Genomic DNA, 23,770 nt, shown 5'->3' with positions numbered 1-23,770 from the left:
TCTCTTATGGTTCAAGTGGTAGATTGTAAGAAACCTTCCCAATGTCCTACATTTGCTTCAAGACTGCAGCAGGTCTTTGTGCCCAGGCATCCACATGTCAAAATAGTATTATTACAAAGATCAATTTGAAGATTAATTCTCAACTGAGATTTCATCAAACCTGAATAGCAATGCATGTCCTTAGCAACACAGTACATTACCAACAATTTAGTTTCTCTTCAACTGACTCTGCAGCAGCTTTCCACAATCACTGAGTCACAGTCTTACTATGTAATTTAAATGTAGAGCCAAAACAGTCCTCAACACTCTGAGACAAAGTATTACGAATTACTTCTTTCCCTTTAGATATGACAGAACCTTTTGAATGTGAAGTCTCCCCTGCAGAGTAGGCAGAGACTTCTGGGCTAGATCAGTGTAAGGAATGTTCTCCCAAGGGAGTCACGATCTCCACAGTCCATGCCCTGAGCATGGGGACCACCAAAGTGGTGCTACCTGTCCCGTAGAACATCGACAGATAAACCCATGATGCTCCACTTAAAATAGGATCAAAAAGCTCTGCAACGAAGTACATACCACTGCCTTTTCTCATTTCTCATAACCTGAGTGCTTGAACTAGATAAAAGGAGAATAAACCTGATGTGATAAACGTGAATCACATCATTCAAAGTGCAATTTGAAGACAGTAAGAGGTGTTATCCAAAAGTCTTCAGAACACTGATCACCAGGCCTGGAAAATGTGCAATGCTAGCAAAACCAGAGTAATTCATACCAAAAGGAATAACCTTAACTAGTTAAGGTTGAGTTTTAAATTAGCTGTCATCACTCAGGAAAAATACACTACATTATTGCAGACAGCTCAGCGAAAACCTCTGCTCATTTTCTGGCCATGGCTGCAAGAACTGATGAAGTGGTAGAATTTGTAGAAGATGATATGCATAATAATTGTAAGTCTATCATAATAACACTGCTTGTCTGACCTCTCTCTGGGCCTTTTCTAGATGTGTGATTGATGCAATTTTTTACTGCAGTTGATGTCCAGCAACTGCTTATGGACTGACATATGAGGGACTGAACCAGAGCAGCCTAGAGCTCAAACCGTGAGCTGAGTCCTGGAAAGAAGACTCAAGATTTCTGATAGCTGTCTCATCACTGAGCTTAAGTACATCCTACCTCACTGCATTACTCAATAAAGTAGTTACTAAAGGGAAGACAAAAGTACATAAAATCATTTAATATGTTAAATAAACTCAAAACTATCTGGTTCTTTTCCTGAGAATGATAAGTTATCAGTAAACTTTTTCTTGTGAAAATAAAAGGTAGTAACAATAATAAAAAAAAAAATCTATCATTTTATAGAAATGTATAGTGGTAACTGATGTCTATTGCTGAGAGTAAAGAGTTTGTGGAAATGAGAAAAGGTTAGACTGATGCAATCATTCAGCCATATCAAAGCATATTTTCCATTTTAAGTGTATAATACAATATAGTTGCTGTAATAGTGCATTACCACTAAGTGTTATCTGTCGAGGTAGGTCCAAATCCTGGCAACCTCATGCTCCAAACTCTCCAAATGAAGTTCTAACTGTATCCTATCCTGAACAGACATAATGCAAAACAGCCTACAAAACACTGAGCCAGGGGGTATGCCAAGGCATGGTGCAGCTGCATGACCCAGAAACAAAGCCCACAGCAGACTGTGGGAATAAAGCATTCTTAGTTAAAAGCTTTTCACACGGAACAAATTTGGTGGAGAGTTGCGTCATCACCAGACAACCACCTGTTCAAGCAAAGGGAAACAGAATAAAGCACAACCCCACCAACAATCAGTAAGCCTCTGTAACAGGCAGCTTCTCAACCTGAAATGAAGGATTAAAGGTCTTACAAAAGACTTATGACTTGACTGCTGCTGTTTAAGCAGATGAGAGTTACTATTTGTTTGGAATGGGAAGGGGAAAATATTTAAGCACTGTAGGGATAGGTACAAGTTTAAGACTTCAATTAGACAATAAATTATTCTATTTTCTATACTTTGTTTCAATTTTCTGAGTAATTTCCATTCACGTGGACATTCCCATTCGTTCAGTAGAGGGCACTGAGATTCCTTCATGTGAACTTTGTAGTACAGGTAAGAGTAGAAATTATAATTCACTTTAAAGTAAGGAAGTTGAGAGTGCACCACAGAATGATAAAACAATTCAGGTTGGGAAGGACCTCAGAAGGTCATCTAATCTAACTGCCTGCTCAAAGCAAGGTTGATGTTCAACTCAGATCAGTCTGTTCAGGAATTTGTCCAGTTGAATACTGAAAACCTCCAAGGATGGAGACTGCACAACCTCTGAGAATATTGCTCCAATGCTTAGTAGCTATTCTTACAGTTATCTTTTTTTCTTTTTATCTTGTCAGAATTTCCCTTCTTTAAATTTATGACAACTGTCTCCTGCTCTCCCACCATGTGCCTCAGTAAAGACCTTGTCTCCACACTCTTTGGGGCCTCCTCATAGGTATGGGAGCACTGCTAGCAGGTCCCACTAAAGCCATCACTTCCCCAGGCTGAAAAGTTCAGCTCCCTAAGCATCTACTCACAGGATATGTGCTCCAGCCCCTCAAATATCACGGAAGTCCTTCACCAAACTCACTTCAGTTAATCAGCATCTTTTGGCATGGAAGGGTACAAAGCTGGATGCACATCCTACCATGTATTCTAACAAATGCCAAATAAAAAAAAGGATATCTTCAATCTACTGTGCTCCTGTTGAAATCACCCTCTTAGGCTGGTGGACTTAATTGCTGCCAGGGCACACTGCTCTCAGGTTTAGCCAACTGTTCACCATACCCCATATGCATTTTCCAAGCATTGATAGCTTAATTCAGAAATTACAATAAATCAAAATGTGCTTGATGTATATACATCATACTAAAACAGAACATAAGATATAACTTCTTGATAAATGAATTTGCTACCGCTTTCAGCTAATGTCCATGGATTCATGTGAGTAGATTTGAGGATAAAAACATGTTAACCATGGGTAATAAAAGGTCATAGAATCATAGAATAGTTTGGGTTCAAGGAACTTTAATCATCAATCTTCAAACACCCTGCCATAAGCAGGGACACCTTCCACTAGACCAGGTTGCTTAGATGCCCATACAACCCAGCCTTAAACACTTCCAGGAATTGGGCATTCATAACTTCTTGGGCAAGCTATTCCAGTGCTTCACCATCCTCAGAGTAACAAATTTACTCGTAATATCTAATCTTAATCTACTCTCTTTCAGTTTAAAACCATTACCCCTTGTCCTGTCACTACATGCTCTTGTAAAAAGTCCCTCTCCATCTTTCTTCTAGACTCCCTTAAGGTGCTGGAAGGCCACAATTAGGTCACCCCTAAGCCTTCTCTTTTCCAGGCTGAACAACCCCAACTCTCTCAGCCTTTCCTTGTAGAGGAGGTGCTCCATCCATCTAATCATCTTGTCCCTCCTCTGGACTTGCCCCAACATGTCAATTTCCTTCCTGTGCTGGGGCCTCCAGATCTGGATGCAGCACTCAGGTGGGGTCTCAGGAGAGTGGAGTAGAGGGGCAGAATCTCCTCCCTCAGCCTGCTGCCCACACTGCTTTGGATGCAGCCCAGGAGATAACTGGCTTTCTGGGCTGCAAAAACACATGGTTGGCTCATGTCCAGCCTCTCACGCACCAGCAGGGCTGCACTGTTCATCCCCCAGCCTGTGCTGATAGCGGGGGCTGCCCCAACCCAGGTGCAGCACCTTGCACTTGGTCTTGTCAAACCTCATGAGACTCCCAGGGGCCTACTTCTTGAGCTTGTCCAGGTCCCATCCTTCAGGTGTGTCAACAGCACCACTCAACTTGGTGTCATCTGCAAATCTGCTGAGGGTGCACTCAATCCCTCTGCATATGTCATTAAAGAAGATATTAAATAACACTTGTCCCAGTACAGACCCCTGAGGGACACCACTTGTCTCTGATGTTCATCAGGACTCTGAGCTGTTGACCACTACCCTCTAGATGTGACCAACTAATTCCTTATCCACCCATCAAATTCATCTCTCTCCAATTTAGAGGGAATGGTGTTGTGGGGGACCATGTCAAAGACTTTACAGAAAACCAGAATAAAGGACTTCTGCAGCCCTTCCCTTGTGCACTGATGTAGTCACTCCACTGCAGAAAGCTACCAGCTTGGTCAGGCAGGACCTTCCCCTGGCAAAGTCATGCTGGCTATCTCAAATCAGCTCCTTGACTTCCACTGCCTTAGCATAGCTGCTAGGAGGATCTGTTCCATGATCTTCCCAGGCAGAGGTGATGCTGTCAGGTCAGTAGTTCCAAGGGAACTCCCTTCTGTTCTTTTTTAAAGATGGGTACATTTCTCTTTTTTCAGTCATTTGGAACTTCACCTGACTGCCATAACTTTTCGAATATCATGGAGAGTGCTTTGGCAACTGCATCAGCCAATTCCCTCAGGACTCTGGGATGCATCTCATTGGGTCCCATAGACTTATGTACATTCAGGTTCCTCAGATGGTCCTGAATCAGATTTTTACTTCCAGTGGGAAGCATTTTGCTACCCTAGTCTCCATCTGTTGTTCATCCACTGAAGAGGTGTGGGAAGAGAGTTTGCCATTGAATACTGAGGCAAGAAAGTTGTCAAGTACCTCAGCCTCCTTCCTCATCTGCTGCTAACAGTTTTCCAGTTGGGGTACACCTTCTTTGACCTTCCCTTTTCTGATTAACATACCTGTAGAAATCCTTCCTGCTCTGCTTTGCATCCCTTGACAGGTCCAGTTCCAGCTTTGCCTCTGCCTTCCTCAACCAACCTTACACAACCAAACTTCCTCTCTTCCCAGGTCACCTGTCCAAGTTTCAACTGTCCATGCATTTGCTTCTTTCCTACTAAGCCATGTTGGTCTCTTGCCTTCCTTGTCTGATTTTTTTGCTCCTGGGGTTTGCCACCTTTTGTGCTCTATGGATGACTTCCTTAAGGATCTGTTCCATTCCCATTATCCATCATTTCATATCTTGCTTCATTATCTATCATTTTAAATCCGGTATTGAGGAGCATGTACTTTCACTGGGAATTTTTTTTTTCCAGAGTATATACTTCAAAAAATGTTGAAAACCACTTAAGTCCTTTAGTGGATATTTAATTCACCCTGTTTATACTCCTTAATTCGCTCCTGAAATGATTTGTTTTTACTGGGATATTAAACCGTTTTGTGAACAAACTGTGCTTTTTATAAGGTGCCAGCAATGTACAGGAAACTGATAATGAAACACAGGTATAAAAAGAAACTCTAGATACTTATCTTTATGAAATTTAATAAAGGTTTTGAATGAGATACAGCATTTTGATGTTAAATAGTCCAATCAGTCACTGCACTGATTTATGAAGGCAAATTCACAATTATAATAATGGCCAGTCTTCGTGAGCGAAGATCCCTGATTTTGGTCGATCTAAGGTTTTACCTCCTGTTTCCATAACTACATTAGTTATTATTTAATAACTCTCTGACCTAACAGCACAGAACTGGCATAGAAAGTTTTCCTATCAAGTTATTTCACCAATTAGGCAAACCCAATCAGGGGTTGTTCTTGCTTATTCCCAACTGGTCATACAAACCTCTTGCTCTTGGTCAGCACTTCAACATGGGATTGTGCAACATGAGTTTAATCCAAAAGGCTGTGTAAAATCTAGGGCTCAGGTGTTTTTCATGTCTGTATCTCAAGAGTACCATGAAAAAGGTGCACAGCACCACACCATCACGTGTTGTTCAGTGGACTGAACACCAGCATTCATAACTCTGCCATTGCATTCACACAGTGATACATTATGTGGACTACACTGGCCTCCATATAGGGTATTTTCAGCTTAGAGTGATGATATTCAGAAAATCAGATAACCTTGAGTAGAATGCTGTGCTCAGTTACCAGCACTGTATGTAATCACAGAAATTCTCCATTCACATTTCTAGCAAAGCCAGAGTTTTGCATATGGAACAGAAGGACTCATTACTCAATAATAGTTGTATACAATAATGGTAAAGTTAGTAAACAGATGTCATATCATCTACTGGGTTTGAAGGGGCAGGCAACATTATCAAGGCAGTGGTATTTGGCGGAATATCTATTGTTTATGTCATACAACAGTGTCAAGGAGAAAAAAGTGTGACAGCCAGAAGACAAAGACAGAATTCTGTGGAGGAAAACTCTTGCTAATTCTCTTAGTCACAGTGGACCTGACTCACCAGTGAGTCACTTCAACAGCATGCCAGGGCAAACGAACCATTTACAACAGGATTTACAGCACTGGAAATGCAATGCAATGTTTTGTATCAATCATTCTCCTCATCTTTGCCTTACTGGATTCATTTATCATCCTACTAGATGCCAAGAAACGGTCATGTGAAATGTTCCAATATATGCACCTGCAGCATTACTTAGAGCTTTAGCAATCTCACATGTACAGTTATTTCATGTTGTCTTGGTTCTGGCTCATCCTGCTGTACTCCGCAGAGCCTTGAGAATTCCCACCCACATTTGAGTCATTTTCTACTGCTTCCCACACATGCTTTATTCTTCCAGGTACAAATCTTCCAGGCAATCAAATGTAACATCAGGAACATTTATCTCAGAATGATAATTTACTATATACTGTATTCTCAGAAGAAGTTGTTTCTAATGCTTGTGGGAGAAAATAAAAAATATATAATTAAAAACTATGAAAGGAATAACTAGGGAAAAAGAAATAATAGAAAACCAGTACTATTATAACTGTAATCTCCTTCTGTGACATCTACAAACAAGTTCTGGTTTGGGAGCAAATTCAACCCTGCTGCAATCAGGTAAGATCTGGAAAAGGCCAACAGCACATTTTTTCTACAGAATTTGGTACATGTTCTTGTAAATCAAAACAGTCTGTCATGCCTAAAACCACTGATTTTGTACTCAGTTGTTTTTGTTACGGAGTGAGTGATCAGTCCCTTTTGTCTTTTTCTTCTCAGCTTTCCAATTTTTCTTACCACCCACTGAGACTGGAAGAGGCTTCTGTTTTCCTTTGGCTCAACAATTTCCTCCATTTCTTTTCCACTTTACTCTCCCACTCCTTAAAACCCCCTTAGAGGCCAAGACAAGCTGCAGCTGGCTCTCACATATGCCATGCCTTGATAGGGGAGAAGGAGTAAAGAAGGAGAAAGGTGACTTGAAGACACATTTCCCTTCATATTCAACTTTGCAGCTGTGCATTTAGCGCACCCATTTCAGATTAGAAGAATGAATTTGCAACAAACACTGAACAGCCCTGGAGAGGCAGCACAATTTACCAGCACAGCTCTTTTTGCACTGGACATGGTGATCTAGGCTGTAAACATCTGAGATCAGAAACTGTCTCTTAGTCTGTGCCTGAATAATGACTGCTATCTGGATCACCAAATCTAGCTGGGACTGGAAATGCTGCTATCATATGCAGAGCTGACATTAATAATCCTTCCTAGAAGTAGGAAGTTGCTACTTTTAGGCTCATTCACATATTTCTAGTTCAAGGTACCACTCAGAAGTTCTTACTTTGGGAGAAACTCAAAAAAGCACAAACAGTGCCGAAGGTTAGTAAAGAATGAAAAATCTAACACAAGAAATGAGTCACAGGCTGCTTTTCTGCTATTAGCATAAGACAAGCTGAATTGTTCTCACATGGGCCAGAGCATCCTGGAGATACTTCATCAACAAAGCCAATTGTCTCTGAGTGCACTTACTGCTGCACCACTGTCATGGTTACGGAGAGAGCTGGAGGCAGGCGCTTGTGGTGCTGGCTGGATCACAGCAAGGCACAGGGGCTCTGCAGAGCAGCGGTCCTGCGACCTCAGCCCGCCCCTGACACGAGTCAGCAGACCACCAGAAATGAAAGATTATGCAAAGTAATTGGATGAGGAACTGCAGACATCCATAAAGTGAAATGTTTCACACTGTCAAAATACTGAAATGCTGGCAAATATTACCAGATATTAATGAAGCACCACAGCAACACACCGCTTAGAGAGGCATTGTAACTGGCATACTGTGTGCTGCGCGTTTGAGACTCAGAAGGTATCACAGTGACTACTGAATCACTCCTTTGATCCTCTAATTAGGCAATTAAGATAATTTAAGAGAGTAAACTGTTACTAACTACATTTTTGCCTAAGTAGAAAAGGCAGTGGACATCACAAGTGTCTGCCAAGCTCAAGAATCAAACTGTGCACTAAAGCTCTAACACATACAAACCCACACAGGCACAAATGCACAGCAGCACTACTGGGGACTTTCCCAAACATGTAAGAGGAATCCTCAACAGAAAAGCAAGCAAGCAACTGAAAAGAAACAAACAAACAAACAAACCAAAACAAAAAACAAACAAAAAAACCCCAACAAAACCCCAAAATTGCAATAGTAATTCTTTCTTCTCTATCAACCAGTTTCCTCAGTTTCTGAACTTCTCTATGTTATTCAGAAATAGTTTACGGAATTCCTTACTTTGGTAAAAAGGAAACAGTCTCGAGCTATCATCAAATGCTACTCAGTGCTCTACTTCAATAAACCTAACAAATTATTTACAGGGTAAAAACTATACAGAGTTTGTTGGAATACACAGTTTTTTCCTCATGTTAAATATTGTGAGTTTTTAACAGTTCAGATAATAAACATGGATAGGTGTATCTTTCTTTCTAGGGAGAAAAGGTGGCTGCAAAAGAGAAGGGATGAAAGTGGGAGAAAGATGAGGTGAATGCATCTAAAACAATACAACTGGGCTACACAAAAGGGTAAAAACTAAGATAAAAAGCATTTGCATAGCTATTTATTTGCTTGTTGATAGTATTTTTAATGATGCTTGCTAAAAAGCAGAAAGTCTAAGTCAACTGTCAATTAACACTTACCCAGCCAAGTTCAGATACTGTGCACTGATGATTAACCTGCAAACCAGCAGTTCCAGCTGAATGCAAGTGGCACCAAAACAGAGACCATTCCCAAGCCACAGAACGCTTTGCATCTCAGCATGCATTGAACAGTGCATCTCACTTTGCACAGTGCATCTATGTATTGTAAAGACTAATTAACATTTCCTACCTTCGATGGTCTCCTTTTGCAAAAGCTAATGCTGATTTATACAGTTGTATCTTTTCTAACAGTTTTCTTTCTTCTCTGTTGAAGGCAGAAAACTTGCATAGAGAGCAGTTTCTAACCGAAGATAGTACTGACTCTCGGATGCTTTTGCTGCTCTGACAGCCTTCATGAGGCTGCCCAAGCTACAGGGAACCCTTTGCTCCTACAGACAGAGCTGCTTTTATTGCGTGTTTCAGTATTAATGCCTATGTAATAAGCTGTTCAAGTACCTTTCACACATCAGTAGGTTTTGTTGTTAATGAAACAGCAGGGTAACAGACCTTTCAGAACGAACCATTCTTCCATTCTGCAGGCAGAAATTTGTACTCCCTGCTGTATAGAATTAGTCTCGTCTCTCTGCTATACTGAGACTTTTGTAAAGGGAAAGACAATCGATTTACAAAGTAGATCTGGCTGCAAACAAAAGCAGCTCAACCCCAGGGCAAAGCAAAAAACAAACAACAAAAAATAAGATTCATGATTTAATTAATAAGTCACTGAGGTATAAGTGGCATTTAACTGACATATAAATTACTGACATTTCTAGTCTGATTCCTGCCTAGTGCCTACTGCATTTGTTCCTTTATTTCAAAATAGCATGTGGCTGTGATTAATAGATTTTAAAAACATATATTGATTATGTTTTTCTAGACATTTGCACATACATATAAATCAGTAAAATGTTAACCCTTTCTTCCTTCACATAAACTGAGTACCATGCTGCCATGTCAGGATGTCAGATACTAAACTGCTCTTAAGTGATAGAGCTCTTTTCACCAGCACTTGTAAGATACTTTTACACCACAGTCACGTAGCTGGAAATCATGGGACAGTTGTAGACCAAAGTCAAGTGCTGAAAATACCTGTCAGAGCTTACAGAAGCATTTGGGTTGCATGGAAATAAGCCCCCAGAGGCATTTCCAAAAGTCGTTCTAAAACTTCCAATGTGCTACACTGTCAACTTATATTCACATGAAATTAAAAACACAAGCTAGCAGTGATGGAGATTCAGCTTATCCATCAGCTACTAACGCAGTTGGCAGTGGCTGGATGTTATACGGCAGCTCAGCTTGGCCATCACTGGGATGCAGTTGCCTAGCCAAGTAATCACAACCCCCTTCACAGCCTATATTGTGTTTGCCATCAAAACATTCCCAGGAGGCTATTTCTGGATATGGAGGCTTTCTCTAACAATGTAGAAAACCACCAGCTGACACAGCAGATGAAGAGAAAACCTCCCAAGTAATAATCCCGCCATGGGCTGTCAATGTTAACAAAGTCACAGGCAAAAAAAATCACATCAGTGTGAGATATACCAAGGAAAGTCTTTTTTCAGAAATAGTGGAAGGGGTTACTGTCACTGCACAAGGCAGTGGTGAGGCACTGTCTGGAGTACAATCTTCATCCATGCTGAGAGACAGTGGTTCCAGCTAGGAACTGACACTCAAAAGGTCCACTGGCACCATCAGAAAAGCCTGGGGCTGACTTAAGAGCAAAGGAGAACTTGGTTCATTCAGTTTTGCAAAACAGAAGTTGAAAGGAACTAACACTACTCTCTATAAATTCTTCTTAGAGTTCATCAATTAAAGGGCAGAAAATAACAGCCTTCCAAACCTCTGCACAGCCTGCTGTGTGGGAAGAACCAGGAGGTAGGCAACACATCTCTGCCTACTCCAAGCAAAGCACAGCTAGAAGACTAGATTAAAAGTCAGGAAATAAATGGAAAGTGTTTTCTTGATTGAAAGGAGTTCTTATCAGGCACTGAATTATCATGAGAAATACATGATATTAAAAAAAAAAAGGCAATTACACTTATTTTGTCTATTTCTATGAGATTTTAACTAATAACTATCTATTTGTGATAGAAAAAAAGAGGAAAAATATTTTTAGCGTTAAATGCAGAGAAATAGATTGCAACAAGACAAAAGGGAAATGGCTAATTATAAAAATCAATGGCTTGTTATTTTAAAATGTGTTTACTCTCTGTGTTATTGCATGATCTTAACTATTGCAGGATTGGCAACAGAGATATAGGATAAGCACTGAAATAAACCTTTTCCTCCCTAAGGGTTTTTAGTTACTGCATTTTAAGTCAAACTATTAAAGCAAACTCCAGTGACCCCTTGGTCCCCACTTAAGCTGGCAGGTTTATCAATATATACAGTCAGGGACAAAACAGAGCTATTTCTAGGAGAGGACTAATATTGCATTTAAGAGTGCTCTGTACACCTCACAAGCAAAGCAAACCTTCCCCATAAATGCACTTGTGGGCAGTTTTTTTTTTTGTAAAAACAACAGCAAAACTATTGCTTCTAAAAGCAATAAGAGAATTTATCATCTCCATAAATGAACTGCTCAGCCCCTTTCATAGCTTTTCCAGTACAAGTTCCCTGGGAGACTGAGGGCAAGCCAAGGTGGATTGGAGGGGAAGAGACAAACAAGAAAGGAATTATAAACAAAGTTATCCTGTGTTTAAGCCCATTTACTAGATGGAATGAATCTGGGCCTCAGAAAATGGGCTGAAAGAAGAATTTAAGTAACTAAATCATCATTGCATTTGGCTGACAACCTACAAAAACAGCCATACTTTTATAACTTATCAGTAACTCACACTAGTTGACTCTCCCTTCCTCTCTGCTGAATAAACACTTAAAACAACCAAGTGTTGGAAAGGGAGACAATATTATAATTTCTGGGCACAGAATAATTGTGGAAGCAGCTGTCCTCCTGACATTATCACAGAAATTAGAGATGGAAAAAATCCTATTAGGTCATAGAGTCCCCTCCCTTTGTCATTGCAGGACTGTTCCCTGTCGTATATTTTCCAGTGCCTTGTCCAATCTTATTATAAGACGTTCTAACTGACAGCTTCCAGCAGCTCCCTTGGGAGACTATTCCTCTGCCTAATAAGTACTGCTGTCAAGAATTCCCCCCACTTTAATAGCAATTTGCCCTATTATTTCTGTGTACTCCACATAATATTCAAGATGGTAAAAAGAAATACTGACATTTTGAAAAAATGTTTCAGGATTCCAGACAATTCCACAAAAAACCACATCCTATTACGAAAAACAGCCATGACTACTTTGTATTTTTTTCTGTCCTCCTGACCAGGAGATACACAAACATACCAACTAGCCTGCTGGTGACAAACACACATCAAGTTCTATACTAATACCAGACAGACGGAAGAGATCAGCCCCAATTCCAAGCCTTTCAAACAAGTCCATCTGTTGCAGACAAACAACAAATGACTTAAGCACGTTAGCTGTGGATGCGGTCTCTGCGTTCTTTCAAATTTGTTTGCTCAGGCCATGACTTTTTGTCTACCTTCCTAATGGAATGAGGTGTGTGCATTACCTCCTCCTCCAGCTGCTCTCCATGGTCAACACGGAACCTCAACGGCCATTTCAAGTGATCCCTTACAGAGTTCCAAAGGCTCATGGAAATCACAGGCTGATCACCGTGGAAGAAGGCTCACAATGCGTGTCACCTCTCGTAAACAGGCAGTGGGGAATGTAAAGAAATACATATCTTGTCATGGGAAAACAGAGTGGAGGAGAGCAAGTATTTTGGGAGATGTCACGAGGAACAGGACCTTTTGTGACAGCAGAATGCCAGGACATAATACCATGTGCACCTATATTCAAGGCTTCATTATTTTTGTTGCACACAAAACAAAAAAATTTTGAACAATCCTATGAAAAAAAAAATTTTACAGACCATAAAATGTCCAGGTTGTTCTAACAAGTTCCCAGATATTAAATAGCATTTTAACTCTTCAAATCCATTGCCTGTTTCATACTAATTTCATCCTATCTTTCCTATTTCATAGTGACACTATCTGACACTTCTGTGCCTTGTCAAAGTCCTTTCTCCTCATCCTTTTTTTATTTAAAAAAAAAAGGTTTCAGAATCTTCCATCAGTATTTTTAACAAAGTTAAATGCCACAGACCAGTCAAAGTAGCTCCCAGCCTGAACCAGTACCAAAGTCAGATGAGAATCAGTACTACAGTGCTGTCACCAGAGCAACACTGGAGAGGGGAGGGGAGAAGAGAGGGTAACACACACTAAACAAAAACATCACCCAGAACTACAATGACATATGTAATCAGTTATGGTAAAATTCCTACCTCACCTTTAAAGAATTAACTTTTCTCAGGTGTGTTACAGTCCATCTACAATAAAAACAAGGAACTCTCCTTCTGTTCAGTACAGTCTCACCAAGAAGTCATAAGAAACAACTACAGCCACACCTGCTCCCAGGTCCCACACATCCAACTCAGTACTATTACTATGCAGAACTTTTTGTTTTGCTTTTTATCATCCACAGAGACGGTAAGGACACAGTTCTTAAACACATCACATCTACTGTTTAACCATACTGCTGGTAAAATATTACTAAATAAAAAAAGTATTTTTTCACAGATATTTCAAGGCAAGAACCAGGACAGGAAAACACAATATTGTGAAGCCAAGAGTAAGTACATAAACTGAAGCTTCTGTTTTTCTCCTATCTCAGTATTTATCACTCCTTGTAAACTGCTATGAGTGCACCTCAAATTTGCTGTAGTTTTGACTCTCCTCTCTGCACTCATCTCTCTCTCAACCTTCACCTTCAAAGCTCACCCCCTCTCACTACCTTTCATTCAGTGTCTTTTGTTTTGCCTCTCCCACTTGAGACAATCATCTGCAAAAAGTGAGAAATCTGTCTTTATACTCTTATAAGAACTTTGTTTTCTGTCTGTAAAGACTTTTGAAAACAGAAGAGCCTCCCAAGCCTCACCCTAGTACCATATCATCCCATCTAATATGGATTTTCATCCAGTATGGACACTTTCTCCTCAGTTCCTTCACAGCTATAATTGTCCACAACTTGAATAATTAAGTCTTTGTACAACTCCAAGCAGATCTTTCTCTGGTGGAAGTCCCTTGAGACTTCTCCAGGCTTTCTTAAGTGATAAAGAGAAAGGAGGGAACTGAGCACCCTGGAGAACCTCTTCCTAAACTCTAGTACTGATAAGACTTCACAAGATACAGAGAAAAGCAAAAAGGAAAAGTGCATAATCAAAGACATTGATAACATAACAATACACTTACATCTAAGGATAAATTCTATTCAGATCAAAGTAATATATTAATTTCTGACTCTGGGTCAGTTACATGGACGTTTCGGCATAATCTATAAACAAGCACCTACACTAAACTGCTTCTTAGAAAAACAAACTAAAGGAAATCCCTACAACACAGCTCCTTTCTCGGTGCAAAAATACACTTCAGATTATTCATCTTACTTTTCAACAGCTTCATCCTATCTTTGGGGAACATAAAACAGAATCAAAAAGCAGAAATTACAAGTGAATTTAATGTAAGTATTAAAATGTGCCTGATAACACATTCATTTATTACTTCTGCTGCCTGAACATTCTCCAGTACCACAAATATCCATTTAGGGAGTCTGTGTATTATCAAATCATTAACAGTAGAAAGAAAAAAAAAAACAATGATGGAATAAGATCCTGGTATTTCATAAAGGTAATATTAACCTGCTGCATTAACACTCATTTGTGAGCACAGGACTACACCCAAAAGAGCAAGTCTTTGTACACTTTGAGGTATCCTTGAATGACAGTTTCTCCTTACCTCAAGCACTCTTCCCGTGATATACTTTTCACAATTGTCACATCTGATACCAAACTTTGCATGATAGTCCGTTTCGCAGTATGGAACACCATCCCTAGGGAAGAACAACAGGCCATACAGAAGTTGTTTTACGTAGGCTTACAGTTTCCCAGGAGATTATACATCTAAAATTTGTTAATGCTTCAACACTTCATAGGGTATTAATGGACTTTCCTGCCTCCCAAATACTCGTATGTACTAATTTTGTAAAGAACTGAATAGTTAATGAACTATTTAAGCCCTTTAGAGTCTACCATGATACTACTTTCCTGCTTTTTGCTGAATTCAGACACTGCCTCTCTCCTTCTAACAATACTTGGTCCCTGAGATCCTCACACCATCTGTTTAATATTGTTACCCATTAACGTCTTCCATGTGTTTCTCCCTCTTTGGAAAAAATAGTTATTTCTACATATTATTCTTTCTCTCTTTACTTGCCATCTAATTCATCCAATATATGTATCATCTGATATATATATTATCTAATCCTTTATCTGAGACTGAACAGAGTAATTTCTCAACTGTCTTGTCTGTAAACCAAGTTTTGATTAACATTTAAGTCTACTGACATTCTTGGCTGGACTTGCTTAAAGATAGGCATGGATTAACCGTCTCAGGAACCTGGTCCATCTTATGACTCTGAGAATTCAGCTGGAACAGCAGAACAGATCTTGCAGTGTGTTCATGCATGATGTGACCAGCTATTTCACCCCCACGAGCAAGTTAAGATAATATACAACTTAAAGATGTGAAGAATAAAAACTGGAGTCAGCCTTTCTAAAATGTCAGAACCAGAACACTTGGATTATTGCTCTGAAAAGAACTTGTTAATTTTACATTTTACAGTTTTACGAAGTTTTACACGTAGACCATTAAATTGATGAATGAAAACAAACTGCTCTAAAAGAAACTGCAGACTCTTCTCCTGTTTCAAAGTGCAAGTTAAATATAGTTAAATATGTTGAGTTTGTTATGCTAAAACAGCCCGTGATCAGACAGATTTATTAGCAGAGGTATAATTTCATCAGACATTTCCCTGGAGAAGCATAGAAATTAATTTTATAGCATACAAGTTGGATGCTTAGAGACTAACCTATAAGTTACCACAATAATTAATTGAATTAATTGAAGCCAGGATGTTTCTTCTCATGAGTTATTTTGTTTGGCACTTAGCTTTTTTAAAAAGAGGATTTCACAATAACTACATCTTTACAATTTATAGGGGCTTTATTATTAAATAACAGGCAAAAAAAGGACTGTACCAAAATGCAGCAGAGTAGAACAACTTTTGAGATAACAGAAAACCTTATTTAAGAACACCCTTTTTACAAATATTGTTTCTCCAGTGCAAGCTGTGGAATTAAATGTTATACTTGCATTAATCTAAATCCAAAGAATTGTTGAAAGTCAGTGGGACGTGGGCTATGAAACTCCATCATCTCTGGGCACTGGTGATTGAGTTACTTTGTTGTTTAAGAAAATTTCAACATATCTACACACTTCTCTGATGCAGAAATTAATCCCAGGTGCCTTGGCCAGTGAAAACCCTGTATCTCACCAGCCTGATGAGAGTGTTGACATGGGACTTGGTCTGTGTGCGTGCTTTGTGCTGTTTCTCAGTGCTGTCATCATGTTCAGTCCAAATTTGACAGCACAAGGGTCTGGAGCAGCAGAAAAGCATGGTATGTACGTCCTAATGAACTTTTGAGGAACATTTCTGCTTATGTCCAACACACAGAAAGGACAATATCTGCTTCTTCACATTACAGCACTGCCCAGAGCAAAGTCATAGATGACTAAGGGAGTACCTATGGGGCTTTGAAACATACTGCACCCACTGACTTTCTATAGCACAGATGCTTTGTCAAGTACCATTCCAGGTAAATGGACAAGTTTAAATTCTACTTTTCTTTATTTCATTTTTTTTTCTGCTTTTAATACAATTTGGATAATAATTTAGACAACAGTCCCTAATCTCTTATATACCTCCAAACATACATAAACAAAAACTAAAGGATACACAATGATAAACGAATTATTTGGCATTAAAAGAATGATGAAAACAGGTGAAAGTGCTCCTCAACTTACTTGCTGATGTACTCTGCATTCAGTAGCTTCCCACACGTATTGCACTTAAAACAGCCCAAATGCCAATGTTTGTCCAAGGCAACCAAGGACTGCCCATTTTTTATTTCTGAACCACAACCCCCACAATCTGCAAGAGAAAAATCCAATATGAGTGAATCACACACTTTAAGTGGTCATGCAAAAGTGCTGGTTACTGCAGTACAGGGATCCATCGGTGTCCTAGTAACAGCTCACGTGGGCTCTAACGCTCGCTCCTGGCTGCTCACTGATGGATGACAAGTGTTGCTGCCCTAATAATGCCCTGACATTGCTAGAAGACATGAATCATTCAAAGAAAAAAGCTGATGACTTAGGTTTCCTAGAGACTTGGGCTTTATTTTAATTCATTTATACTGTGTTTAAAACGTGAAATGTTGATGATCAATTTTTCAAGCATTGCAAATCAACCCAGTAAAATAAAACAAAAATACCTAATTAAAAAAACCAGTTGATTCATATTACACTTTGCCTATCACTCTACACACTTTACTTATCATTCCAAAACTCTTCTGGCAAGCATTAAAAAATCCAAGCTGAAATTCTGATATGAAATTTCCTGTAACCAAGAGGAACACACCATTAGTTAAGAGGCATTACAAATTCCTTAGGAATAGAGAAATTTCAATATGTAAAATGATGGCTGGCTACATATTTATTATTTATAGAAATTCACTTCTATAAGGCTCCCCAGAAAAATTGAGAACAAGATTTTTGGGGGGTTGGTTGCCTTTTTTTGTAACGATGGATGCTTTTGACTGAACTAGTAAAGTCCAAATCTACACTCGGTTTCCACACAAACAGTCCACCAGTAAGTACCCTTTTTAGAGATAGTACATAGACATAGGATTTTGATCTTGTTCTCTGTATCCTGAATAACCCTCTAATAGGCTACAAGGTCCATCTTTCATTCATTCTTCACTCTGCAGATTTCCTGCCTACGTATAATTTTCTTACTAAATGTTAAAATAGAATATGTGGAAAAACAGGGATAAGTACCAGTGATAAACTGATTCTAGTATCAATATCTCAGTAATCCTTTTAATCCTCCACATAATATCTTCCATCTTATGTGAAAAAAAAAAACCAAACCCACAATACTTTTAGAAATTTTTCAAGTATACCAAAAATTTGCTGGAGAAAAGACAAACCCTGAAAGACATTCATTTAGAGATGCCAGAAGAGAAAAAAAAAAACCAAAACACAACAAGGTCTTGCATGGTAGAGAAAGATACACAAAAGCATTAAAAAAGATTTATCTAGTTATTAAGAAAGAACCTAGGATCTCATTAAAACATTTGAACAGTCCTCTTAAAAACTTTCTGATTTAAGATTCTATTTAGTTGGTTACATGACCCTAATGAGACGCTCTAAGTACAATTGTAAATTTTTCACTTCTGAGCGCACAACAATAAAGGATAGTTCGTATTTTCCTTTAGTGGATTTGGAATGGATTAAGAAAGCAATAATGTGTCTAATGTTACCCTGTAGAGCACCAATACATGGAAAGTAGCCTAGCACAAAATTGTGTGCACCACAGATCAGAACATTTGAGTTTGGTTAATAAAAAAGAATATTTGGGTGTGTGCCTGGATTTAGCCCCTGCAGTATTCTGTAGTATCTATTGTTTAACTGCAATCAGAAACTTGTCTGTGATCTCTCCTGCACTGGGGATTCATCTGATAATCTAATTTAATCTCACTGGTTGAGGGTTTATTTCATAACCTGAATAAAACACCATGTGCTCAGATGTCATTCACCTTTCATCTGGTTTAAGCTTGGGTGGGCAGAAATGCAGCATTTTTTGAGCTACTTTTTTATTCCCAACTGCTGTTAAATTCCAGATAATTCCAAACAAATATTGTGGTTGCTATGCCAACAGTACCTACTGATGCAATGTCATTTTCTTCCCATCTTGGAAGCAGCATCCTTTGGTGACTCAACTAACAATAACTCTGCAGAACATATCAATTTGCTGCTACATGTTGATATTCTTCCCTGAATACTCTTTCAACATCAACACTGTCACAAGAGGTTTTCAGAGTTAGTGTTTTATAAAATGAAATAAACCAGGTACGTAGGTACTTATATAATAATAAAAAATTCAAGGACTCAGGCAAAAAGCAAGTATCTGACATTCTTTATTTCTTCCAGATGGAACGCATAAAAGAGGTCAGAACCAAAATGGGAGGATGAAAATAGAAGGATGGTCAGAGGGGGCAGTGATGTTGGGATCTCAGTGAGACCCAAGTGATATCCTGAAAGCATGACCGAGATAAATAGGCTGATGAACAGCACACATGGTATGTACCAGGGAGTTCTGACACAGGAACAAAACCAGTGTAACAGTGGGTCAACGTACTAATTGTTCCTTGAATAAGCTTGCCTGAAAATCATATGGCTTTACGCACTATTAAAAAGAATTGTTTGTTTAAAACATTAAGGTCTTTTGCAAGAAAAATGCTGTTTAAATAAGGAGATACACCATTCACTGCTTTACATAATACATAGCTACAGCCAGACATTCTGGATTTTCAGTTCTCCAGTTCAACCAGGATGTCTCTGATGGCGCTTGTTTATTCCTGAAATACTGGTTCTAGCCTAAGGATTAGGTGCTTGGAAAACAACTGGTATTACATATTGCTCTTGCACAAATTACATATTAAATTGAATGTTGCCCAAGTTCTTTATTATCTTTTTAGATATTTCACTAACTTTCTGTGTACTGTCACTTGGAAAGACTTCATCCATTTCTAGTGAGATTTAAAGCAGATGTGTGTTTGAGGTATAAATAAATATGTTTGAGATTTAATTCAAGGAAAGGCTAAACCTTCCTTTTCCAGGGTCAGGTTTTGCCACAAAGATATGCTTCCAGTGCTGGTTCCTTCAGAGGCAAGTGGTTTGCTGAGGTTTGCAGGCACCGGTGTGCTGGGGAGACTCGGTGCAGTGACCTGAGAGAGCTGAGGAAGTGCAATGCAAGAAAAACTCTCCATGGTGTGTGTATGACTACAGAGAAAGAGAATGTAAATACATTAAAGGATTCTGTATCACAGATAATCAAATGAACTTGTTCTGACAGTACTCAACCAGGCAAATAATGTTCATTAAAGTCAAAGGCACTTTTCCCATATGACAAGGAGACAAACAGATGATAGGCCATTAAAGTATGGATTTGCAAGTGCAGTCAGCAACAATGGCTACGGATGATCCACCTCTTGAATAAGTGATAAGAGAAAGCAGCTAACAGAGGGGGTGATCCCCTCCCCAAAAGAGAATTGCATTAGCAAGAGAAAATCAGCAGAGCATCTCTCACTGCATTCCCACAGCAGCTTTTGCTGAGAAGGTGTAGAGAGGAGAGGATGAAAACTTCTGAAGTGAAATGTGGGGGAAAAAAGAAAACAGAATAAAAAGTGAGAGATTTCTCCCAGAAGTGGGATGGATTCCTTAAAGGAAGATGAGCAATCCATGGGGCCCTTCCTCAGCCATGCTGAATCCAGTTTGATATGATAATCAATAAAAGTATTTCTGTCTCTGCAGTTTAACCGAGTTGCTGCTGCTGTTTAATTCTGTAAAGGCGGTTGATTCTTAAAGCACTTCATGAGCTAAACAGCAAAGGAACAGAGTTCAAAGCAACACCACCACTCTATGATCTACTGAAAAAAAAAAAGTTGGTGTGAAAAGATCACATTTCTTTGTAGTGTTTGTATCTTCTCCTAGTACACAATAGTACTGAGGTCAAGGTGAATGTCCCCGGGTCCCATTTCATACATTTAAATCTTTCCTATGTATTGACTAGCCACGCAGTCCTGTCACTGTATTTTCTGGAACACTTACAAATTATTAAACCTTACTATCAGATTTTATTTTAGCCAGACTTGGACTAAATCTTCAGAAATATTAACCTCCATATTATGTTTTTATCCAAATAATTGATTTAGTTCAGTTTTAACCAATTTTTGTGGTTTTGAGAGATTCTGTGTATTGTTAATCCTATAATGACACCATCTGTGTTTCTTTTTAACATCAGACTTTATCAGAAAACCACATTGTACTTTTTCACATATTTTGACTACATTGTATTTCATGACACCTCTTACGCAGCATAGTGGTAGAAGCTCCAGCTACACAAATCGGTTTAAAATTCTGTTCTTTAAACCTGGGCAGACTAAGAAGTACTGACTGAAAAGAGCAGAAATCTCTACTTACTCCGCAGGTTCTGTACAGGGAAAGAGCCAGCGCTGCTGGAAGGGGGCAGGGAACATTTCTGGCAGATGCACTCCTTCCCGTTAAAAGTTACCCTGTCGCCCGCAGGGAAAGGCAACCTACAACAGAGGAAACAAAAGGAAACCAGTTATAGCCTCATGCCTTTATTGAAATTAAATATCTTTCCATTAAAGAACTGATTATTACTCTGGCTTCTTTTTCTCTGCTTGCTCAGTTCTCATTCACGGTTTTCCAGCCACATGGAGGCTAAAGTATCAAAGGGACATACCAAAGGGACATTGCAAATTCAGATTCTACAGCTTCTTAGGGAAAAAAAGAAAAAAAAAATCTCTAAAGATACAAAAACACAATGAGCACTCAAGACCAAATCCTTGTATATCTAAGAAATACAGTATCAGCCAGGGTTGATTGCTAACAGGATCAGTTATAGAATGAAAATAAAATTGGCATTACAGGGAGTAAGTACAGGCAAATGTGGCTTCTCTTATGTTGTTAAAATGCTACACAAGAGTGATGACTTTTATACATTAAAAAACCAGCATTTGTCCTCCAAGCTTTTACCATATCAAGGTCCTTCTCTTAATCTGTGTGCTCTGAAAGCAAATGTTGGTGAACACTCAAAGGAGAAAACGTATGACATTTATAAACCCCACAGTGTCTACATTACTTGTTTGCCCTACTCAACAACAACACTCCTTATACTTAATCAAATCCTTCCTTTTTATTAATGTCCTTAAAACAAAAAGCTTTCCATCGTGAGCCTTCTTGTTTGGGCACAGAAACTGCTGAGGTTTTTTCTCTGAGGGGACCAGATGGACAAATCACTTCATATGCAGTGAAGGATGGTGAGGATTTAGAAACGCATTTCACTCCACCCAAAGCTCATGTCCAACTAAATCCCAAGTAAGCTATCAAAATATGGCTTAAGTGGGGCACAAACGTAATACAGACCTTCTGCCTCATGGTGAGTTCCATCTGATCAGATTATTTCATTAGCATTTCATTAAAACTCTGCATGGCATTTCCCCACAAATACTATAAAATTCATACCAGTTGAGAGGTTGTCTTCATTACAAGAGCTGTACAGATATTTCTTCCTAAATTTAAACATTATTTTGCTCCCTAAACCACCTAAGAGTGGCTTATTCTATGTTTGAATTGCATTTAAAAGAAATTTTTTTATTACGCAGACAGAGAACAAAAGCAATGTTGTCTTTTCTTTCTATATAATGTTCCTGAAATCTATTTGAAACCAGCCTAAATAAGTGTTCAGCTCTGCCAGCCATTTTGGACCATTGGCAATAATTCAAAAATCGTGAGGACACATGGATTTTAAATATTATTATATTTTTAGATATGTGATAATGAATTCTCATTTTCACCTTTTTTTCCCCTCTGCTAATGACTTTATACTCCAAATACTTGCAACCTCCTCACTTACCTAAAGTCAAGGAAAAATATTTTATGGAAATAGACTTTAAAATTGTTTTAATCTTTGACACAAATAAATGTTCCATGTATGATTCTGGCACAAACAGGCCCAACACCATGTTAGGTGGCCTAAATTTCCATCAATTTAGGAGAGGATTTTCTACCATGAACTTTAGTCAATAACCTAATCAGAAGACAACACTGTCTCTAGTGTGACAGACAGGACGTCATGGAGCCATACTCTAGTGAGCAATCCAGCAGCAAGCTCATGTGTTATGTAAAGAAAAAATAATTATTTTTAGTCATAATTGTTGATTGTAACAGACTTTTTATACTTCTTTAACTCAGAGAAACTTGTAATATGTGGAATAATAAAAGGGTTTCATGAACATCACAAAAAAGTTGAGTTTGGAAAAGACCTCTGAGCTCATCTGGTCCAACTCAAAATTTATTCAAATGAACATACATACATTTGAATAAAAATTAGTAAATGTGATACACTTCCATATAGATAATATAAATTAATGACTAATTACCAAAAACTGTCTCAAAAATGGATAAAATAATTCAAATGCTGTCCTAGTTTTGTACTGCCAATGTGAAAGAAAACATTTAATCATGTTTTCATTTTAACAAAATATTACAGAATCAAGTCCATAACTTAGCACTATTGAAAGACACAAGCCAAGGTATGTCAACTGTTCCAGAACTGAGACAAGAACTTGTAATTGATCTCCTACGTGTTTTCAAGTAGACATCTCATCTTGATTTACAGATACCCATAGATTTATTATAAGCACTGATAATCTGCTCCAAACTGAACTCCCACAAATACAGTAACCTGCTCCACTGATACAATCACACAGCTACACTCACTGCCACATAACTACTCTGGTATCTTTCATTCTTATTCACAATTGCATGCCCTGGGCAGGATATTACCTTCAACTACGTTTTGCCAGAGTCTCTAAGGAGACCAGGACTGGGACTCAGCTAATGACCCATCTAGGCTCTCATGAGATGTCTCAGTAAAACAGAAGGCTTTGCACCATTAATAATGCTGGGGATGGTGATGTACTGGGAGCTGTGAGCAATTCACTGCTCTAAAGAATGACCATGACTACTGAGCAGTCTTGTATCTGTTATATTAGGAGCAGTAGTCAGAG

General features: G+C 38.8%; 1 protein-coding gene across 10 annotated transcripts in view; it reads right to left on the bottom strand.

The window, feature by feature from the left end:
- ABLIM2 (actin binding LIM protein family member 2) overlaps positions 1-23,770 on the bottom strand; it is a 137,830-nt gene that overhangs the window by 55,057 nt on the left and 59,003 nt on the right. For all 10 annotated transcript variants that reach the window (XM_050337624.1, XM_050337623.1, XM_050337625.1 and 7 more), the window contains exons 4-6: positions 21,156-21,271; positions 16,914-17,040; positions 14,787-14,880 (exon numbers count right to left, since the gene is read on the bottom strand). In XM_050337624.1, coding sequence (XP_050193581.1) covers positions 14,787-14,880; positions 16,914-17,040; positions 21,156-21,271 — 337 coding nt within the window. The remainder of the gene's footprint in view (positions 1-14,786; positions 14,881-16,913; positions 17,041-21,155; positions 21,272-23,770) is intronic.

This window comes from Myiozetetes cayanensis, unplaced genomic scaffold (genome assembly GCF_022539395.1).
Source record: "Myiozetetes cayanensis isolate MyiCay16 unplaced genomic scaffold, myiCay2020 scf7, whole genome shotgun sequence".
Taxonomy (NCBI): domain Eukaryota; kingdom Metazoa; phylum Chordata; class Aves; order Passeriformes; family Tyrannidae; genus Myiozetetes; species Myiozetetes cayanensis.
The sequence above is the reverse complement of the archived record's forward strand: the minus strand, read 5'-3'. Positions and strand labels throughout refer to the sequence as shown.